Genomic DNA, 21,074 nt, shown 5'->3' with positions numbered 1-21,074 from the left:
AAAACTTTACAGATCTTCATTGTAAAGGGTTTAAACAATGTTTTCCATGCATGTTCAATTAACCCTAATCAATTCATTAACATGCACCTGTGGAATGGTCGTTAACACCTTAACAGCTTACAGAAAGTAGGCATTTAAGGTCACAGTTCTAAAAACGCAGGACACTAAAGAGACTTGTCTACCGACTGTGAAAGATGCCCAGGGTCCCTGCTCATCTGCGTGAATGTGCATTAGGCCTGCTGCAGGGAGGCATGAGGACTGCTGATGTGGCTGGGGCAATAAATTGCCATGTCCGCACTGTGAGACGCCTAAGACAGCGCTACAGGGAGACAGGAAGGACAGCTGATCATCCGCGCAGTGGAAGACCACATGTAACAACACCTGCACAGGATCGGTACATCCGAATATCACACCTGCGTGACAGGTACAGGATGGCCACAACAACTGCCCGAGTCACACCAGGAACACACAATCCCTCCATCAATGCTCAGACTGTCCGCAATAGGCTGAGAGAGGCTGGACTGAGGGCTTGTAGGCCTGTTGTAAGGCAGGTCCTTACCAGACATCACCAGCAACAACGCCGCCTATGGGCACAAACCCACCTTCGCTGGACCAGACAGGAGTGGCAAAAAGTGCTCTTCACTGATGAGTCACGGTTTTGTCTCACCAGGGGTGATGGACGGATTCGTGTTTATCGTCGAAGGAATTGAGCACGCCTGGGACCTGTTGGATCGCAGGGTGAGGGCTAGGGCCATTCCCCAGAAATGTCCAGGAACTTGCAGGTGCCTTGGTGGAAGAGTGGGGTAACATCTCACAGCAAGAACGGACAAATCTGGTCCAGTCCATGAGGAGGAGATGCACTGCAGTACTTCAAGCAGCTGGTGGTCACACCACATACTGACTGGTACTTTTGATTTTGAGCCTCCCTTCATTCAGGGACACATTGTGAAACATTTTTAGTTTATGTCTTATGGTGTTGACTCTTTTAGTGTTCATACAAATATTTACACATTAAGTTTACTGAAAGTAAAAACAGTTGAAAGTCAGAGGACGTTTCTTTTTTGCTGAGTATATATATATATATATATATATATATATATATATATATATATATATATATATATATAGAGAGAGAGAGAGAGATATAGATAAGAGAGAGAGAGAGAGAGAGAGAGATTTCATATCAAGCTAGCAGTCCTACATAATGCCTTCCATACCTATAAAGTAAGAGCTGTCAAATATACTGCCCTTTATATCTCTGTGAAACTATCTAACCCATATTGTGCCATTCATATCTATGAAGCTAACTGTCAGTCTTGTATAAGTGCCCTTTATATCTTTATCAAGTTCGCTAACTGTTTGACTTGTATAGTACCTTCATATCTCAAGCTAGCTATCTAGCTGTTCTATATTTTGCTTCTCCTATTTCTACTTTTCCATCTCAGGGTCAGGCCCCACCAGTACATAGCGAGCAGCAGGTGTCTTGGGGCTTTGGCCTTTACATATGGCTTTCTCCGCACGGATTCTGCGTCTATGTGGAATTCGCATGTTCTCCATGTGGCCGCTTGGGTTTACCACCAGATGTCACTGCTGAGCTATTAAACGAATCTGTCTGGCCCAGTGTGTGAAGGAAATCCATCCATCCATCCATTAGGAAAACCTTTAAAAAAGGACACCGAGTCCATAAAGATGGCGGCGTTTTGTTTAATGCCGCTGCTTCAGGAAGGTCCGACCAATGAGCCACACTGGAGGATCCTCGCGTGAGGTAGGTGACGGCTCAGGACCCATAACGGGTTAAACTGCTCTCGTTTGCCCGCCGGCATAACCTTTAAGCCGTCGAAGAGCGGGATACCAGTCATTCAGAGGGGATCGGGTAGCACAGAAAATGTATCTGCTGTTCCGCTGCTTCAGTCTTTATTTGTACGCGCTGTTGACGACGCCTTCGGTCGACGAGCCCTTCATAGCGCAGACCTCCATTGTGCAGGACCTTTTAATTTCGTCGGGGGTCCTGGCCTCGCTGGTTGTCGTGCCCACTGGCATTCTTTGCATCAATATTTTGAGGAGGGCGGCAAATCAATACACAGGCGTCGTCTTACGCCTCAACCATGTGAGCTCCAAGAAAAGCCGCATGAAACTGGCATTGGAGGCTAAAGAGGAGGCGCTCAAAGAAAAAATGGCAGAGGTCCTGTACTTTAAGGAGAAGCTGGAACGGACTAAGCAAGAAAAAATGGCACTTGTGGCAAGTCTGGAGTCCTCGCGCACCTACATTAAAGAGATGAACCGGAGTTCCGAAAAACAAGTGGACGTCTATGGAGGAGGCGACGGCAAGGGCGTACACAAGGTAAGTGGGCAGAAGCGAAGGGGCAAGAAAATGGGAGGTAACAGGAGGTGGAGGTAGCCGTCTCGAGCCCCCTCAAAAAGGTAAGTAATACATTACAGCGTTACAGAAAGTAACAATAACGTGAGAGCGTTCTCTGTGGGCGACTGGCGCCCCCTTGCGCCAAATACCACCAAGACTGGCCCGGAATCCTTGTCCCGTAGACTTGGATAAGGCAGCTAGAAGTCGTATTAACGAACGTGGAGCGCAATCCTATCAGCTCCTTCTCGGAGCGGGTGGGCACTGGGTTCAAAGAGACCCTCCGAGTGGGTGACCACTCACACAGACACTAGTTTACTTGAAGTTTTTGCAAATTTATTAAAAATAAAAACACTGAGAAATCCCATGTCCATAAGTATTCACAGCCTTTGCTCAATACTTTGTCGATGCACCTTTGGCAGCAATTCCAGCCTCAAGTCTTTTTGAATATGATGCCACAAGCTTGGCACACCTATCCTTGGCCAGTTTTGTCCATTCCTCTTTGCAGCACCTCTTGAGCTCCATCAGGTTGGATGGGAGGTGTCGGTGCACAGCCATTTTAAGATCTCTCCAGCGACGTTCAGTCTGATTCAAGTCTGGGCTCTGGCTGGGCCACTCAAGGACATTCACAGAGTTGTCCTGAAGCCACTCCTTTGATATCTTGGCTGTGTGCTTTGGGTCGTTGTCCTGCTGAAAGATGAACCGTCGCCCCAGTCTGAGGTCAAGAGCGCTCTGGAGCAGGTTTTCATCCAGGATGTCTCTGTACAGTGCTGCAGTCATCTTTCCCTTTATCCTGACTAGTCTCCCAGTTCCTGCCGCTGAAAAGCATCCCCATAGCATGATGCTGCCACCACCATGCTTCACTGTAGGGACGGTATTGGCCTGGTGATGAGCGGTGCCTGATTTCCTCCAAACGTGACGCCTCGCATTCACATCAAAGAGTTCAATCTTTGTCTCATCAGACCAGAAAATTTTGTTTCTTATGGTCTGAGAGTCCTTCAGGGGCCTTTTGGCAAACTCCAGGCGGGCTGCCATGTGCCTTTTACTAAGGAGTGGCTTCCGTCTGGCCACTCTACCAAACAGGCCTGATTGGTGGATTGCTGCAGAGATGGTTGTCCTTCTGGAAGGTTCTCCTCTCTCCACAGAAGACCTCTGGAGCTCTGACAGAGTGACCATCGGGTTCTTGGTCACCTCCCTGACTAAGGCCCTTCTCCCCCGATTGCTCAGTTTAGATGGCCGGCCAGCTCTAGGAAGAGTGTACTTATGGACATGTGCTTTCTCAATTTTTTTTATTTTTAATACATTTGCAAAAATCTCAAGTAAACATTTTTCACGTTGTCATTATGGGGTGTTGTGTGTAGAATTCTGAGGAAAAAATGAATTTAATCCATTTTGGAATAAGGCTGTAACATAACAAAATGTGGAAAAAGTGATGCGCTGTGAATACTTTCTGGATGCACTGTATATATACCTCTGTCTGTCGGATATAGTGCTCTCATATATGTGTTAAACTAACTTACTTATACCTTACCTTTCATATCTCAAGCTAGCTAGCAGACCTATATAGTGCCTTTCAGATCTCTATATAGCCATCTGTCACGTATAGTGCCTTTCATGCTTCTGCCTAACCAAACCGCATATCTCTTTCAATGTGGGAGGCACCCCTATGCTGACGCATGGAAATGTGCAAACTCCTCAAGGACTACACCTGCATGCAGGATCAGTAAGATGGCAGTGCCACCCACTGTGCCACTCTACCTACATATTGGCAAAGCCTGGACATTAAACGTTTCATTTCTGCCATATTGGAGTATGTGGGTGGCCATGGTGTCAGTATACAGTGGAGGCCACATCGGCTGTCATACTGGGTGACAGTATTGAGGAGGGGTCTGCTTTTCTGCTCAGTCTGTAAACACTCCTTCTGTATTCGATTTTTCTACAGAATTTTGACAGCGGTGTCTGTGTGTTCTGTCGAATGTGAGCAGGATTATAGGTTGACATTTATTGTTTTTTCCCTTTTTCTGAGTGTATTAAAAGTTGAGTCTAAGTGACAACTACTCCGACCTTGGCCCTGCATGTGTCTAACCTTTTTTGCTTCTGTACACCGGTTCTGTTCATTCTACCGCCATTTCCTTCATTGGTGGTCTGACTTAAGTAGTTGAGACAAAGCAGGGCTCAAGTGGGGGCTCCCTCGTGACCTCAGTCCATTCTTCTGACCAGCACTGGGGGTTCACCTGATGAGTGCACCACTCACACACATGGATAGGCTGCTCACTGCTTTACACTCCCCTTACATTGGCTTAAGAGTTTCCACAGGGGGATTGCAGGACGTCAACTGGACCAATGTTTTTGGGATGGGCTTGGCTCCAAACCCCATGAAGCTCACATAAAAATCTTAGTCATCGACTTGGTTTGGTGGAGTCGGTAACACTTAGATTCACCAATTCGGCTGCCTGTATATTGAGTCAGTAGCTTCACGCTGCCCACCTTGTCCCATGTCCGGCATTCCAGTAATCCCCCTGCCACACCTCGACTTGATACTAATAGCCCAGGACAGTGGGATGCGCCTGAGGGTCTGTCCCTGTGGTGGGTGGCCTTCAGCCTTATGCAGGGTAGCAGCAGAAATGTAACAAAACAGAGAGAAGAATTCAATTTTGGTCGGGATAATAAAATCAAGAAAATGTCGTTTCTGTGCAGGACACGTCACATGTTGTAAGCGGGAAGACGAAAGCCCTGACTGAAGTCTCAAAGACTGGATTTAAAGAGCGTGAAAGCCCAATCGAGCCTCCCCCCGAAAAGGTGGAGGGGGTCATGTAAGTAGCTCGACCCTTTCTGTTCTGCTGTGCCCATCTTCTCCTGGCACTTTGTGCTTTCACATCTTTTTTTTTTTTTAAGGTTGTCCAGTGGGAGTTTCCTGAATCGACTGAAGCGGCGCCTGAGTGGCGTCCAGGAGAAGGTGAGTTCATGAACGACACCTGCTTGAAATCAAAGGAGAGTAGCAATAGTGGCTGTTAAATTACTTTTATAGTGCCTTTCATGACTGTGGGTATAAAAGTGTGTGTTGTTCCTTCCTTGTTGGTAACAACTCTGGCTGTAAACATATTTATGTAGTGCCTTTCATGTAAAATATTAATGTAGTATTTTTCATGTCACAGCCAGTCTCGAGGCTTTTTTTGAGGTGCAAGAGTGGCACTGGCAAAGGAACAGCTGAACCTCCTAAAGCTTTGGTTGGAATTAATCCATCTGCACAGCTGTGTGTCATCCCATCCCGAAAGAGGTGAACCGACCTGGCATCCCTCCCTCTGCTGGTTTGATTATGAGGGGCATCAAGGCTCATCCTGTCGTACCCATGTTTGCTCAGAAACATTCTCTGCCCCGTGTGTGTGTGTGTGTGTGTTTGATGGAGGGGGACTAACATTGTAGATGGCAACGATGGCACTCAAAGCCACCTAACAGAAGGTTGTGAGGTTTTGAGAGTGGTGGGGTGTCTCTGACCTGTCATGTTGCAGACCAACTGTGCCTCTCGCTACTGACAGAGCAGAGCGCCTTTACTGGTAAACACCAACAGGTGGTCTACCAGAGCAGAAATCGGACACCCTTACCTGATCTTACCAGGACAGTCCCATTCCTTTTTGATGCATCTTCAAATTGTGTTTAGGTGCCATGGTAAGTCACCAACTTGCTGGAAATCACCCTGTCCACTCCATTGGACACCAGGACCCAGTGGCCGACTCTGTTACAGAGATCAGCAGATTTAGACGTTGGCTTGGTCTTCTGAGAGATGGACTAGTGAAGCCATTCTGTGGGGATGCTTACAGCCAACATGTCCAGCTGTTCCACCTGGCACATAAATATGACACACTGTACATGTGTGGTCACCTCATTTCCTACAGAGTGTTAGAAGCCATCTTGTAACCAACTAATATGCTTCATTGCGAGGTGTCCTAAAATGAACCAGATGTCCAAGCCATGCGTTTATCCATCGAGGTGCCATTGCTGTCGCACCTCTCGTTGCCATAGTGGGTGCCACTGCTCCCAAAAACTGAATGGGCTCTGCCTCGCTGTGGTCTTATAACACCAAAAGGACACTTGGAAATATGAGCATGAAAGAACAAATGCATATTAATTTCTTGAGAAGTCCCCCACTCATAATGGGTTTTGTCTTCTCATGTTCTTACAAAACCTGCAGCATGCAAAAGAAATGTCGATGCTTATAAAAACGGAACACTTGAAATGCATCAGTAAAGTTTAGCTGCTACACCCACAGTGAATAAGTGCCCACCTAGAGGGTTGAGAGTTCATCAAAGGCCAAACAAGTGCTTGTTACCAACATGAATCTGCACCACGGAGACTCGACGTCAAGGCGTGTTTGAGGGAAAGTGCTGTTGGTCATTTCCTGAAGCTCTGCTGATGCTGCGAAGTTGGTGACCCCGTGACCGTCTGGTGTAGCGGCCGGTGTTCCTGCCTTCAGCTAGGTCATTTGTACACTCACTCCATCTCCCGCATTTCGAAGGCTAACTGGTGATTGTAAACTAAACTGGAGCGTCTGTGTGTCCTGCTTTGAACTCCAGGGCTTGCCAAGCCCATGCCTTAAATGTGCTGCATACTCGGTCAGATTAAGCCTAACTTCTGGTCCAGGCTTTGCTCTTGTCACATCTGTGCCATCGGGTCACTGCAGACGGTCCAAAAAGCGGTGGCCTGTCATTTATTTAACCAGCTGAGATGAACGCCTGTCACTCCCCTCATCAAGTTGCTACATTGGCTTCCTTTAACAGCATGCATTGGGTTCAAATCCTTGATACTTGCCTACAGACTAGTCAGTGGGCCAGCACCTGTATCTATGTAGACACTGGGAGGGCCTGTGCTCCTTCAAACAGGTGTGCCAGTGAACTGCGGCCGCCGGTGTTGCCACCAGTATCCAATCTCAGTCTTGACTCTTTGCATGTGTAGGTGGTGAAACGAGCTGCCCACCTCCACCCAAACTGCTGAATCCCACCACGTGTTTAGGAAGCGGCTGATAGCCCCGCTGGGGTGTGAATTTCCCTCAGATTGTTCAGGAATGTTCTTTTTTTTTTCCTTTGTGGCTGTCTGCCACATTGTTGATTTTGCCATGCTCACTTCATAGCGTTTCACTGGTGCTGATTAACTGCTACACTTGGTGAAAACAGTCCATAGACTGATGTTACTCGATGACGTTGTCCTCCTTTGTAAGTCACTTTGGATAAAAGCATCTGCTAAGCAAATAAACCGAAAACAAGCCTGTTTAAAAGTTGACTGCATATACTCATATTTCCACAAGGTGGCACTATTTTGAAACTGCCCTTTGTTCCAACTTCTATTTTTCTATTTTTTTTTTCCCCCCTCAGAGCAAAAAGTCTCCCCTCCATAAGCAGGACGAGCAGATTAACCTGAAAAACAAGTCAATCAAGATGATCGCTTATAACGCGGAGACAAAGACAAGCATGTAAGTATTTGGCTCGCCACTGTCTCCTCCTGGTCTCTGGCAGGGCTAATCTGTGGTGTGACATCTAACCAACCTTCAGGATCAGAATAGTTATGAAGGGCACGGTGGCACAGAGGTTGGCGATGCCGTCTCACAAATCCAGTGCCCTCCCAGTCACATTGTTTGTATCACATCCTCAGCCCTCCATGTTGGGTTAAATTAGTGAGGCCAATGCAGAGCACTGTTGTTTGTGTAAATAAATAAATATGCAATGCCCTGGCAACCATTCCAGGGTGGGCTTCTACCTAATCCCCCTGAGATACGCTTCGGTCCACCTGATGCTGAATTAGTTTGAGAATGACAGTGTTATTTAGTTAAAGCAGTGGTACGGATTATTTACCAGAAGCATACTGCTGAACTTTTTCCGTGCACGTGCTTCTGGCGGATGCCACTTGAACACCAACCCCCCAACTGGGACACTTTGTGATGATGACGTGAGATGTTTACATTAAAGTGCCCACACTTTTATTTTACGAGTGATGTATGAGACTTATTTTTTGTACACTTTTTAAAAACCATGCTTATATTAAGTTAAAAAGTATTTTTTATATAAATATTACTTTCAACTTTTTAGTCTTGGGTTTGTTTTAATCTAATTTGTAATCGATATTTTAACACTTCCTTTGATGTTTATAGGCACACATCTTCATACAAGATGCAAAAAGTGGATAATATTTCTATCTGTTACTAGCGCCATCTATTGGTGAAATCTTGAACTATTCCTCATATGAAAATTTCATTTTTTAATTAACATGGATTAATTGATCAATTAGTGAAACTGATTATTGATTCATGTATTGTCAGTCATCGGAAGTGAGTTAGGTGTGCAAAATTTCAATTCATTTGGACAATAGGAAGTGGGTTAAATATCGATGACAGGATTTGTACCAGACAACAAACAGGTGAAGTTAATATAAGCGTGGTGAGTAATAATAATAATAACAAAATGGACAATCGTACTAGAAGAGCAAAGCAGAATGCATATTAAGAGCAGGCGGCTGAGGGCGACTAGACTCTAAATAACTATCCATCCATCCATCCATTTTCTAACCCGCTGAATCTGAATAGGGTCACGGGGGTCTGCTGGAGCCAATCCCAGCCAACACAGGGCACAAGGCAGGAACCAATCCTGGGCAGGGTGCCAACCCACCGCAGGACACACACAAACCAATCACACAATAGGGCCAATTCAGAATCGCCAATCCACCTGACCGGCATGTCTTTGGACTGTGGGAGGAAACCCACGCAGACACGGGGAGAACATGCAGACTCCACGCAGGAAGGACCCGGGAAGCGAACCCGGGTCTCCTAACTGCGAGGCAGCAGCGCTAACCACTGCGCCACCGTGCCGCCCCTCTAAATAACTAAAGATCCTAAAATGCATTTGGCTGCTCAAGGCGATAGCCACAGTGTTACTTCCAATGGCACTTTGTTAATGTGTGACATCTCACTTAAAGGGGAGCTCTCACACTGACAGGGCTGACCGCCTGCCCTCCCTCTTCTTTCCTTTGCTGGTCTGACCGGCTGTGCCACTCTGCCCGTCTCCCTCAGAGCTGCTTCAGTACACAGGGCTCCACCCTCCCACCTGCCGGTTCTCTGCCAGGTCTCAGTTGCTACAATCGATCACTGGGGACATTCACACTAGTACTATTATATTAAAATTAAAATTGAAAACAATCTCCATTCACTTCAGCATTTTCACTTGGTTTATTAAAGTATCTCCGCACACAGTTATTAAAAAAAAAAAAAAAATGTATATAACATAGCTATTCAGTTAAACTGGGCATGCACAAAATCGATAAAATAATCTTTGAAGGGATGTCAACACTGCCAGCCATGGGCCCAGTAAACGACCTGTCTGCCTTTTTACACATGCATGCAACATTCAAACTGTCCCAAAGACACATACAGGCCAGCAGCACAAAGCGATTCCAGTGCCCGCTATGTTGACTATGGCTTTGCTCCCTGAAGGGTGTCCAATTGTGAAATCAGATGTTGTCATGAGCAGGATCCAATCAGGGAAGGGCTATGTAATCAGCATAAACCAATCAGAGCGGGATTAGAGTCTGCGTTTTCACCAATCCGTACTGCCATCCTGAGCAGGCACTGGGGAGCATTTTCAAAACTCTCCATTTTCAGGGATTATAAATGCTGGGGTAATGTGGACAAAAAAGTGAAAGAGGAGACTAACTTGTGTGCTTTTATAAAAAAAAAAAACAAAATAGTGTGGAGAAAGCCCGTGTACCTAGATACTCGGACAGAAATGAGTAAGGGCCGATGGCAGCAGAAGATAGGGTTACCACATGTTGAACGCCTGCACGTGTTACCCACAGGCACCTTCAGTGAACGTGAAAAAGAAAGCTTAAGACGCGAGAGACACTTGGGTCATCTGCCGTTTCACTTTTCATTTCATTAATGCGGGTGTTTTCTTACCATTGTTACCTTCATATGAAGGTATCTGGGCGCTGATAAGATCATGGCAGACATGCATGCACATGGGCACACACAGACAGCATAATAAGATGAGCAGAGGCCAGTTTTTCATTTAAGAGACGGTGTGCTTCTGGGCAGCTGTGCATCACCCTTATGATTCAGCCACGACTAGATTTTCGGTTTAATCTACTTGCTTTTCAAATATTGGGTATCATGTTGTTGGTTTGCTTATATGTTGTTTATTGTCGCTTGGTTTAATCTGCCGTTTATTGTCTGCCCTGTATGTGGCACCCAAGGAGGCAGTGCCACCCACGCGTGCAGCTGCTGTAATGCTCAGTGAGTGTTTATGGAGAAGTTGAATCTCTCACTTCAGACCGTGGACCACCTCTCCTGTCAGCCTCATCATTGTTGTTTTTTGTGGTTTATGATTGTTGTCATTCAATAGTGGTAGGTGGTTTTTTTTTTTTTGGATTTACTTGCTTGGTCCCCGCAACACGCTCAGGCTCAGAACTAATGTAAAAAATGGTGAACCCTGAGTATCTCCTAGGTATGCGGTTATGAGCTGATCTAATGGATAAAATGAGATCTATTCATCTATTCATTTTGCCCCTGTGGGACAAGTGCTCGCTTGGCGTCGATCCGACACTGACTCACAGCAGAGACACAGATAAAATGAACAAAAAAATGTATTTTCTTCAGCCGTGTCCCAGTGGCCCTACACAGTCCCCAAAAACGGAAACAAAAGAAAAACGCCACAAAAATCACTCGTCGTCTGCCTCCTCCTCCTCCTCCGGACTCTGGCGCCTCGGGTAGTGGCTGCAGGCTCCTTTTATAGCCCACCCGGAAGTGCTTCAGGTGATAATTAACCTAATTAAGGCTGCGTTACAGCCCACATGGGCTCAGGAAGCTGTGCAGCTCCCCCTGGCGGTGGCAACGGAGCTCAACAGAGATGAGGTCCAGTGTTCCAGGATAGTGCCCCGATGCAACCCAGGGGGGCTGCCACCAAGTGTTACAGGGAACGTAGTGTGCATTCCATGGCTGCTCCCCCGGATCCAGTGTCAAAGGGGCATCCGCCACACCCCTCTGTAGGACCTCCTCGACCTTCAGGAGTGGAGTGCCGCCTTCAACACAACAAACAAACACAACATGTAAAAGGAGAAGTTGTAAAGCCAGTTTTAGAACAAACTAAATCATTAGTTGCATTGAGTGATAGTGATGACAGCGTGAATTGGTCATCAGATGTTGACACGGAAAGTGAACTGATGCACACGGCACTGTGCGACTGAACCGCCATGCTATGCTTGGTGATTTAGGTCATTGGAGACGGACTAGAGAAGCCGTTAAGTCGCAAAATGTCTGATCAAGTGCAAGGACAAACAAGACGTTCACAATGTAGCAACTGTCAATGTTCACATCAGGCCAGTGTGGAAGGCACTAAGCTTTGCGCTGTGGTAACCTACAGTAACACAAGGGGAGCGTTGAGCGTGTGGTCAGGTACTGACATTCTTAAATCAAAACCAAACTAAAAGTGCATAAACAAACACGCTTGTGATGCTGGGCTGTCACACGTCAGTACAGCAGTGGACGCTGGATCGACCTTTCCTACTCCATTTATGTTGGCTTTTTGTATTTACTAGGGGCTTTACCCCCTGCTCGCTTCGCCAGCCAACCCCCTGTGCCAGTGCTACTCGCTAGCCTCTGCAGTTCTGCCGCTCGCGTATGGGGATGCGGATGTACAATTTTAAATAGATTTAAATTTTCATGTAAAGTGTTACATTTGCATCGTCGGGATGTATAACTGCCCGTGATTGAATTTCATTCTCTATAAATTAAACAACTTTTTCAAATGTTTGGCTCGGAGATTTGTTAATTGTCTTTGCAAAAGCTATTCTAACGAGAAACTGTTAACGTTTTAATATGAATGGTATTTGAAGATCTCCTTTGTCGTGTAATGTTATCCCCTGAAGATGTAATACATTACCTTTCTTGGATACATACAGTATTTCGTGCGGTGGAAGACCGGTGTGTTAATGGTTGTAGATATTCCTTGTGATATTGTAAGTTGATGTTTTCATCTTCCTCACTATCACCACCAACTGTTTCAGTAGGGTCTCTTGATACACATTTAACCAATCTGCCATGTTATCGATAAACATTTTTGCCGTTAATTCTTTTGACCTTATTGTTTCTCAGTGCTAAGATTGCCCGTGTACTCTTTTTTTTCTGTTGATAACCCTTCATGATGAAATTCTTCAATAAGATTTGGACATAATACGTCTTCTTTAATTGAGAACTAAAAGTGAGTAAAACGTTAAAATTTATAAGAGCTGAGAGCGCAGGAAGTGTGTCTGACAAAAGCATTCAGAAGACTGAGAGGTGAGAGGACCTGTGGTCTTGTTTAAAAATGGTTGATAGGTGGGCGGGACATGAAAGAATCTCGTGGCAATATTCTCATCTCACGGGAATTGAAAAAAGTCTTGTTTCCTAAAAAGCCTTGTCGCGTCGAAAGATTTTTTTATATAATAGAGAGACGCGTTTGGTACACAGAACACTGTTTTTGTTTTGACTTGTTTTCCCAAAGTGTAAACTTAACAGGAGGCTGCAAAACGGGTTTATTGATTTCTGCTTTTGGACTGAAGATATTAGCTACTGGTATAAAAAGAGAAATACGTTTTTTTTTTGGTTTATATCGTTCCCCTAGAACCCCCCATACTTTTAACATTTTGAAAATCTTTGAACTTTTAATCTCCATTTTCGGTCTGTCCAGATCAGAAAACCCACCTTTTAAGTTTGGGGCAGGTCTGGCCTTTGATGGTGGTTTCTGGGCGCTTTTGTAGCAGAAGATCAACAGCCGCACAGTCACAGCTTGAAGGCTTTAGCATTGGATGAAGGCCGCCATGAATCGTTGCTTGTGAAATTCTAACACCGCTGCCCAGAAAGTACATAAAATGTGGTTGCAATGAGCAATCCAAGAGTGTGCCAGGCCACAATGTTTTGTAAAGCTTGGGTGAAAAACTGTTAAGTGGAGGTTTCTGAAAGGCTACCGCGTCCCCCAGCAGCAGCGGTCACTGTATAATGAGCTGAGGAGACCGTGGGGGGCCACTAAGAGACCTGGCAGCATTCCTGTAGTTAACTCTCATTGTCTTTACCCTGATCCGGTCGAGGATGTACCATATGTGCTACTGGTGTGCTACTTCATCTGCAGCCAATGGTCACATTAAATAAAGCCTTCAAGAAAATGGCGAAGATGAGGTGGCCTGGCCACCTTCAAGTGGGAGGTCTCTCTGGCATTGTTTTTTGTGACCTAGTGCTCTGGGACTTGATGCATTACGCATTTACGGTGTTTTTTAGACGACTGAGGAAGCTGGCGCTCCACCCAAACTGAGCAGGAATCGGCGCACCTGGCATTGGCGGTCCTGTGTGCACCCTTTATGTCCCAGTGTGGTCCTGCTCCTCCTAAAGTGTGCACCACTTGGTAAAGTCAACATGAAGTGTGGAGGTCGTGAGGATGCTGATGTGGATCAATAGGTCTCTCTCTGTTTTCTTCTTAAACACGGTGGGCCAAAGGAGTTCCTACGGGCAGAGAAATTGCTATTTTTATAGAAGGTAAACTGAATCCTCCAAAAAAACAATTTGGTTTACGCCGTTTCTTGGAGGTCAGCAACACTTGCAAATATCAATAAGACATAAGAATATATTTCCACTGCCAGGCCCCTTGACTGCCATGGCATTAAGTTCAAACTGCAGCCCACAACTCAAAGCCAGTGTGCCATAGTGGCGCCCTTGATTGACTTATCACTTCCTGTTGTTATGTTTAAACCTCTTTTATCGGTTTTCTTCTCTTTTAAAAGGTCCGCAAACAGCAGCTTTTTCAAGAGCCTACTGAGCTGTCTGAGTGGCAACTACACCACAGTAAGTGTTTGTGTCCCTCCACCGCCACTTCCTTGTCCTGTTCAGTTTACTTCACTCTGTTTCCATTTGTCACTAGGACTCAAAGAATGTCTACAAAGGGAAGGCGCCGCTCAAGAGACGGAAGACAAAAGTTGTTCTCCGAAACAAGTCCCACACCATCCTGCACACTCCCTCTCCCATAAAAGTGGAGGCGAAGAGCCCTCTGCCCATGGAGGGCCACCGCCCAGAATCTGCCAATTCATCCAGCAGCAAGGAGCTCTCCTATCCCATCCACGCAGATGATGGGGGATGCCTCCTCACCGACGGTCAGCAACAAGAAGAAATGGAGTCTTCACTTTTCACCTCTGTAGAGAGGTGTGAGCCTCTGGTCGCCGCGTAATGGCAGTCGAGTAACTCCAGCGAAGGCCTCTAAACTCCCATCTTTTCCATGCAGTTCCAACAGTCACTTCAGCCCAGCTTCTAAAGAACAGCTTACTCTCATCCTTGTCGCTTTAGTCGCCAGTGCTCAGGTGCCTTTTTTAATATTTCAGTTTAACATTCTCGGATAGTTTAGCCAGCTGGACAAAGTGGACAGTAAAGGAGAAGATGACTGGACGTGTTCTGTACAAGTCACACTGTGTGAGTATCTCAAGCTTTCACTGTTGAATCTGAGTGATTGAGGAGTGCATCTTGGGGGTCTTCACCGATCCCAAGTTTTGAATCCGTGACTAGCATGTCCTGTCACTTCAGTATTCAGAGTAGCCGACTGCAGGCCATTCACTTCAGTCATACTGACCTCTACGTTTCCAATTCAGTCTTGTGTCTTAATGTGGTTTCCCACCACTTGGCTGCACCATCCACCTTTACATTATGCTCTGCAGATTGTGAGAACCAACAAATGCAACCAAGATGGGTTTCATCTGAGAAGCAAACATTTAGGGGCTAGAGATCGACTTTATGTTAATATTTAATGGCAGAGGGAATCTCCAGCCTGTCAAAAAAAAAAATGTACACATGCTTACGCTAGGACACTCGAGGTATTACACATGGGAAATAAGAATATTATTACGCTAGAACACGCGAGGTATTACACATGGGAAATAAGGATATTATTACGCTAGAACACGCGAGGTATTACACATGGGAAATAAGGATATTATTACGCTAGAACACGCGAGGTATTACACATGGGAAATAAGGATATTATTACGCTAGGATACTCGAGGTATTACACATGGGAAATAAGGATATTGTTACGCTAGGACACTCGAGGTATTACACATGGGAAATAAGGATATTGTTACGCTAGGACACTCGAGGTATTACACATGGGAAATAAGGATATTGTTACGCTAGGACACTCGAGGTATTACACATGGGAAATAAGGATATTACTGTAGTGGGCTGGCGCCCTGCCCAGGGTTTGTTTCCCGCCTTGAGCCCAGTGTTGGCTGGGATTGGCTCCAGCAGACCCCCGTGACCCTGTAGTTAGGATATAGCGGTTTGGAAAATGGATGGATGGAAGTAAGGATATTATTACGCTAGGACACTCATGGTATTACACATGGGAGGTAAGGATATTATTACATTAGGACACTCGAGGTATTACACATGGGAAGTAAGGATATTATTATGTTAGGACACTCGAGGTATTACACATGGGAAATAAGGATATGACTGTAGTGGGCTGGTGCCCTGCCCAGGGTTGTTTCCTACCTTGTGCCCTGTGTTGGCTGGGATTGGCTCCAGCAGACCCCCGTGATCCTGTAGTTAGGATATAGCAGTTTGGAAAATGGATGGATGGATGGAAGTAAGGATATTATTACGCTAGGACACTCGAAGCTTTACACATGGGAAGTAAGAATATTAAACCTTAATGCATGATGGGAGAACTGTAGTGGTCACAGAGATGCTAGGATTCACACCGTCAAATAGGGGGAAATTTATTTATTTTTTTTGTTGGGGACCCCAGGCACATACCCGGCCTTGGCCCGACTCGCACACGGTCAGTCACAGCTAAACCACAAATTAAATCAATAAGAATGGTATGCATAAAATGAAAATAGAAATATTAATGACAGATAAACAGCTAACCCTTCGTAACAAATAATAACACTACTCAACAACAATGAACGCGAACAACAAGCCCATAGCACAGTCCAAATGCAGTGGCAACAGAGGATATGGAATGAAGGAGAAAATGACAATCTAGGGACCAGTGTACTGTTAAGTAACGTATAAACGGTCCTACTGGTTTTCCTGATGTGGCGAGGGGTGATGAGAATTGGGAGCGCCCCCCTCCAATGAAGCACAATTACCGATGCAACGCTCTACTCACACGACAGTCAGGCACAAGACAGTCCATCCATCCATCCATGATACCCCAGGAGGAGGAGGTTAGGATCATGCACTGATAGAGCGCATTGCAGCACCCACCACATGATAAACCACCTCAGGATCCCAGATTAGGACCCGAGTGCAGCAAGGCAGCAGGTGACACCTCAGCACCACACCAGTTCAGGTGGAGTGTGAAGTTTTGGTTTTTTTTATGGTGGCTGGAGTGCCAATTCTGTCACCAATCCCCAGATTTTTCCTTGCACGGCTGGATGCAGATTAACATCATACCCCAGGACAAAACAATAATACACAGGCAGCGGATACTGCCGATTAGTCAAATGGGTGAACTCAGACACAGACCCTCCCTGCTTTGTCCCGACGGCCCATCTTCTCCCCCAACGTTAAGCAGGACTGTACCAGGAGTTGTAGTAATTCATCGTAGCGCCGTAGGTGTTTTTGTTCACGAGCAATTATTCATTTGGTAAACTTTGCCTTCAATCATCCTGTTTAGGTAGAAACATTACAGGACTACGAGAGTCGTCACCTTCTGTGATGGTATAAATATGGCAGTGGTCATGTGAGGCCTTATCCCACAGTTAGGCAATAAAAACGACAAACCATTATCACATTTAGCTTCCTACCGAGTTGACCAAGTGTGAAGTAATCTTTTCCAGTTTCAATCTTCTTCTGATTCTTGGTTTGACGCTCGTGTGCTTTATCACTGCCCCCTACTGGATTTGACATTGCCTAAAAACTGGAGGCTCACGTTAGCATCTCCTGCTCATTTCCTTACTCTTAAGAATCCTAGAAGATGCGAGTCTTGCCTCTTTGGTGAAGCACCATGGCCTGCAAACTGTCCACATCTGACAATGTGTATAAAAGAGATGAATAGGATGTTAGGTTAGATTAGCAAGATTTGTGAAATTCAAGTCAAAGCAGGTTTTGTTGAAGATATTTAAATGCACTTGAGAAGGGGTGGGGGGGTGTTGGGGGGACAAAGCCGATTCAATGAGCTGTTTCAGCAAACTGAGATTACGAGGTGACAGAAGCATTCAAAGTCTTAGCATAGTCAACCTCAGTTTTTACTTTAGAGTTCTTCCATAAGAATACAGAGCAGCACACCTGCTACCACCGTCACCCAGAGAACAGCAGACATGTAACAAGTGACCAAGTGGTGGAGTAGGGACTGGAACATAAAGTTGACAAATGAGAGACAATCATTCAGTTCCACCCAGTGGGTCTGTATAGTTAACAGCTAAGCTGCCCCCCTTATCACATCCAGATACATCTCAAAGGTGGGCAGGATTTCTGCTTCAACACCACATCTCACTAGTTTCTGATTCCTACAACTCTTTACCTAAGGACGCGTTTTCTGGATTCAGTCCTAAACGCACTTGACCTTAATTCCCACTGCTGTCCAAGTACGCGGTTCACCATTCAGCTGATAATTTAATGAATTTCAAAACTCGATGAGGCAAACTGGACTGGCAAGCTTCAATGCACCAAATGGCCCACTCCTGTCAAAATTGTTCAAATGTCCTAATGAGACAACTCAGTGGTGGCATAATTGCACACAAAGATAAATGTAAAATAGTAAACAATACTGGAAATAGGGAATGATTCTTTGACATCTGCTACAGTTTACAGTATAAGGATCTGACAGCATTAGTTACGTTGCACTAGGAATATCTCAAATATGTAAATATGGACAGGGAGCCCTTCATAAATGCTTGGGTCCATTGTTAGAAGTGGCTTTGGTGAACTAAAATTGGAAAAATTGGCTTAAAAAAAATAAAAAGGCCTCATAGGTGTGAATGCCACATTCCCAAAGAAGCTTACCATTAGCATTAGTGTAAGCACTTCTACTAGAGAATGACCAGATAATGAAGATGGCCACGTAAATAAAAACCACCATCTGGACATGCCCATGTTGGAGGATGTGCATCTCCCGAGTGTAAAATGTTTAGAACAACAGAAGTTTGACCAGATGTCCTGCCTGCACATTCACAATTCAAGTGGTCAGAGTTCCAGTTCATCTACCAGACTCAGATGTTTGTGTCCGATTGCCCAAATTAACTTCCTGTTAATTCCCACTAAATGTCCATGGATAATTAACTTAAAAGAATCCTGCTAACTTCATTTATTTTCTCGGTAAGGTTGCAGGTTAGCTGGGGCCTATCTTGGCAAAACTTTGGGCATAAGGACTGAGCAGCAATGGGACAATCACTGGGTGAACGAACACACAGCCAGTTTAACAATGCCAGTCCATCAAACTTGAAGTCATTGGACTTTGAGGCAGCTGCACTACCACTTGATTAAGATCTTTCAGACCTAGACTAGGCCCTCGCACAGTCCAAACCAGATTTAATTCCATTAGTTTGCTAGAGTGGGGCAGGCACTTTAGTCCCACGAGTCTCTAGGATGCTCTCCTTTTATTTTACACAAATTTGCATAATGCCAGGTCTACAGCTGTGACTTCACTGGTATGAAAAGGGCATATCCTCATCTGACATAGAAAGTGCGCCCAGATTATAAACCTGCATGAATGAAACTCAAGCTTAGCTGCACCTTAAAAAAGGACAGAATGTGCTCCTCAATTTCTAAACTGTCAGGACCCACCCGCAACATGGTTTGAAATCATGGTAGTCCCCCCCCATTTTGTAACCAAACCACATATCTGTCATAAACACAAGACACACCGCTGCTAACAGACACATCGAGTAGAAGTGGACTGAAGAGCTCGATGGGTTGAATGGCCCGTTTTAGTCATAACTGTATTTAGTTACATTCTGTAATCCTAGGGTGTTGTACTGTATTAGCCATTATGAATGTAGTGTAAAATCAAGCAAAATGACATCTTTTGTTGGCTAACTAAAAAGATCACAATATGCAAGCTTTTGAGGCAACTCGGGCCCCGTCGTCAGTCAAAGATGTAATCCTTACATCTTTAGATGTCGCCTGAAGACGGGGGCCCAAGTTGCCTCGAAAGCTTGCATATTGTGATCTTTTTAGTTAGCCAACAAAAGGTTACATTCTGCAACAGCCCTGGGATATTTGGTTTTAAATTTGAATTTAATGTTCACACATCCAAGGGAAGGAGATGAGCGGGTACAGCACAGAACAGAGGGTGAAATGAATGCATTGGAGTTGCTAACCTGTTTTTGTTTCTCTCCCCTCTTAGTTTGGGTGAGCGTCTGCTCATGGAGCATCGGACCAGCAGGATACCAAACATAAGCCAGTGGCCGTGGCACATCGTCGCCCACTTGTGTTGAAATCCTTTAGTTTAACTTTCTAGGTGTAGGATCCGAGATCCCTTTTGATGAGTACTCCCCTATCTCCCCTCCGTCCACTGGATTCTTGCTTCAGTTTTTCTGCATGTTGCAAACTAAATTGGCATAGAGAGGGGAACAGTTGTAAAAGAGAATAAGCAGTCTTAAGATATGTTGAGAATTAAAATTACAGATTTAAAAATAGCAGTAAAGATTATTGCTAATGGCTAACAGCTGTAGTCAATGTGGAGTCCATCAGTTCTAAACTTATTAAAAACAGATCTCACAAAACCAAATTCTGACTATTCTAAATTATAATTTTAAAAATGTAAAAATTAAAACTTCTGTCAAAATGTGAATGACTAACATCACGTTTGAATAACATTTGTAAAGCCCCTGTAAAATGATATCACACAAACTGAGGGAGAGGCTGGTGTAACCCACAGCAACATCAGGAGAAGGGAAAGTGGGCACCTGCTAGTAAGAAGGTGGGAGTGAAGTTGACTTGAGGGTTCAGCAGCTTCTATTCCAACCAGTTGAATTAAAATGAGTTTTTGCCGTTAAAGAAAACAGTCACTTCTGCTGCATCTCTGCATTATTATTAAGTCTGCATTCAAATGTGGCAGTAGATTTTTGCATAAATGCCAGGCCTTTTCAGGGCGCGCACACACACACCACTTAACTCAGACAGCTCTTTGAGTCAATGCAGACAATCAGGGGCGGTAGATGGAGAAGACATGCAAACTTGAATGGCTCAGCCAGGTTGTGAACCCAGATCAGCAAGGCAGCAGTCCAAACCAGCAGCGTTTTATTAACTTGCACTGGGCAGTCGACGTGCTGATGAAGGCCAGAGAGGCTCGGTCAAACAAAGGCAATGCCCACTGCATCTAACAGCTCCAGGGCTTTGGGTTTAAAATGTCAAGACAAGCCAGGACTGTTGACGGTTTCTCAAGTTTTTCCCTCACACATACGAAAGATGGACATTAGGCTATCTGCCAAGTACATTAGCCTCACTTTGTCACTTAAGAGGATGGAAACAATTTCAAAGCTTTGTTTGAAAGATAAAGCAGGTTCCGTTTCCCTACCTCTCTTGCATTAGTAGGAGGCTTCCGAGCTGGGCAGTCACTGATTGCACTTCATGCCATTCCCTCTTTTCTTCTCCGTTGTGTTTCATTAGGCCAAGGCTTTTGGTTTCATCCCAAGTATGACTACAATACTCTTGAAGCAGAGGGGAGTGTTGACATCATACAGACAATAAAAAGTGAGGAGGCACTTGACATTAAAA

The 21,074-nt window shown here is 45.1% G+C and overlaps 2 protein-coding genes across 4 annotated transcripts in view; one reads left to right on the top strand and one right to left on the bottom strand.

The window, feature by feature from the left end:
• The window catches only part of LOC120517406 (WD repeat-containing protein on Y chromosome), a 96,965-nt gene extending 75,992 nt beyond the window's left edge, over window positions 1–20,973 (bottom strand). The window contains exon 1 of the mRNA XM_039739722.1: window positions 19,676–20,973. Within this exon, the coding sequence (XP_039595656.1) occupies window positions 19,676–19,729 (54 nt within the window). The 5' untranslated portion in view covers window positions 19,730–20,973. The remainder of the gene's footprint in view (window positions 1–19,675) is intronic.
• LOC120517410 overlaps window positions 1,558–21,074 on the top strand; it is a 42,278-nt gene continuing 22,761 nt past the window's right edge. Inside the window, exons 1-7 of one of the 3 annotated variants that reach the window (XM_039739728.1) lie at window positions 1,558–1,765; window positions 5,054–5,169; window positions 5,252–5,312; window positions 7,723–7,820; window positions 14,144–14,204; window positions 14,281–14,822; window positions 19,702–19,788. In XM_039739728.1, coding sequence (XP_039595662.1) covers window positions 1,736–1,765; window positions 5,054–5,169; window positions 5,252–5,312; window positions 7,723–7,820; window positions 14,144–14,204; window positions 14,281–14,583 — 669 coding nt within the window. In that variant the 5' untranslated portion in view covers window positions 1,558–1,735 and the 3' untranslated portion in view covers window positions 14,584–14,822; window positions 19,702–19,788. Of the gene's footprint in view, window positions 2,342–5,053; window positions 5,170–5,251; window positions 5,313–7,722; window positions 7,821–14,143; window positions 14,205–14,280; window positions 14,823–19,701; window positions 19,789–21,074 lie in introns of those variants that run through there. The other 2 variants (XM_039739726.1, XM_039739727.1) reach the window with 2 other exon arrangements.

This window comes from Polypterus senegalus, chromosome 17, assembly GCF_016835505.1.
Source record: "Polypterus senegalus isolate Bchr_013 chromosome 17, ASM1683550v1, whole genome shotgun sequence".
NCBI classification, from domain to species: Eukaryota; Metazoa; Chordata; class Cladistia; order Polypteriformes; family Polypteridae; genus Polypterus; species Polypterus senegalus.
This window is presented reverse-complemented; position numbering and strand designations above follow the sequence as displayed.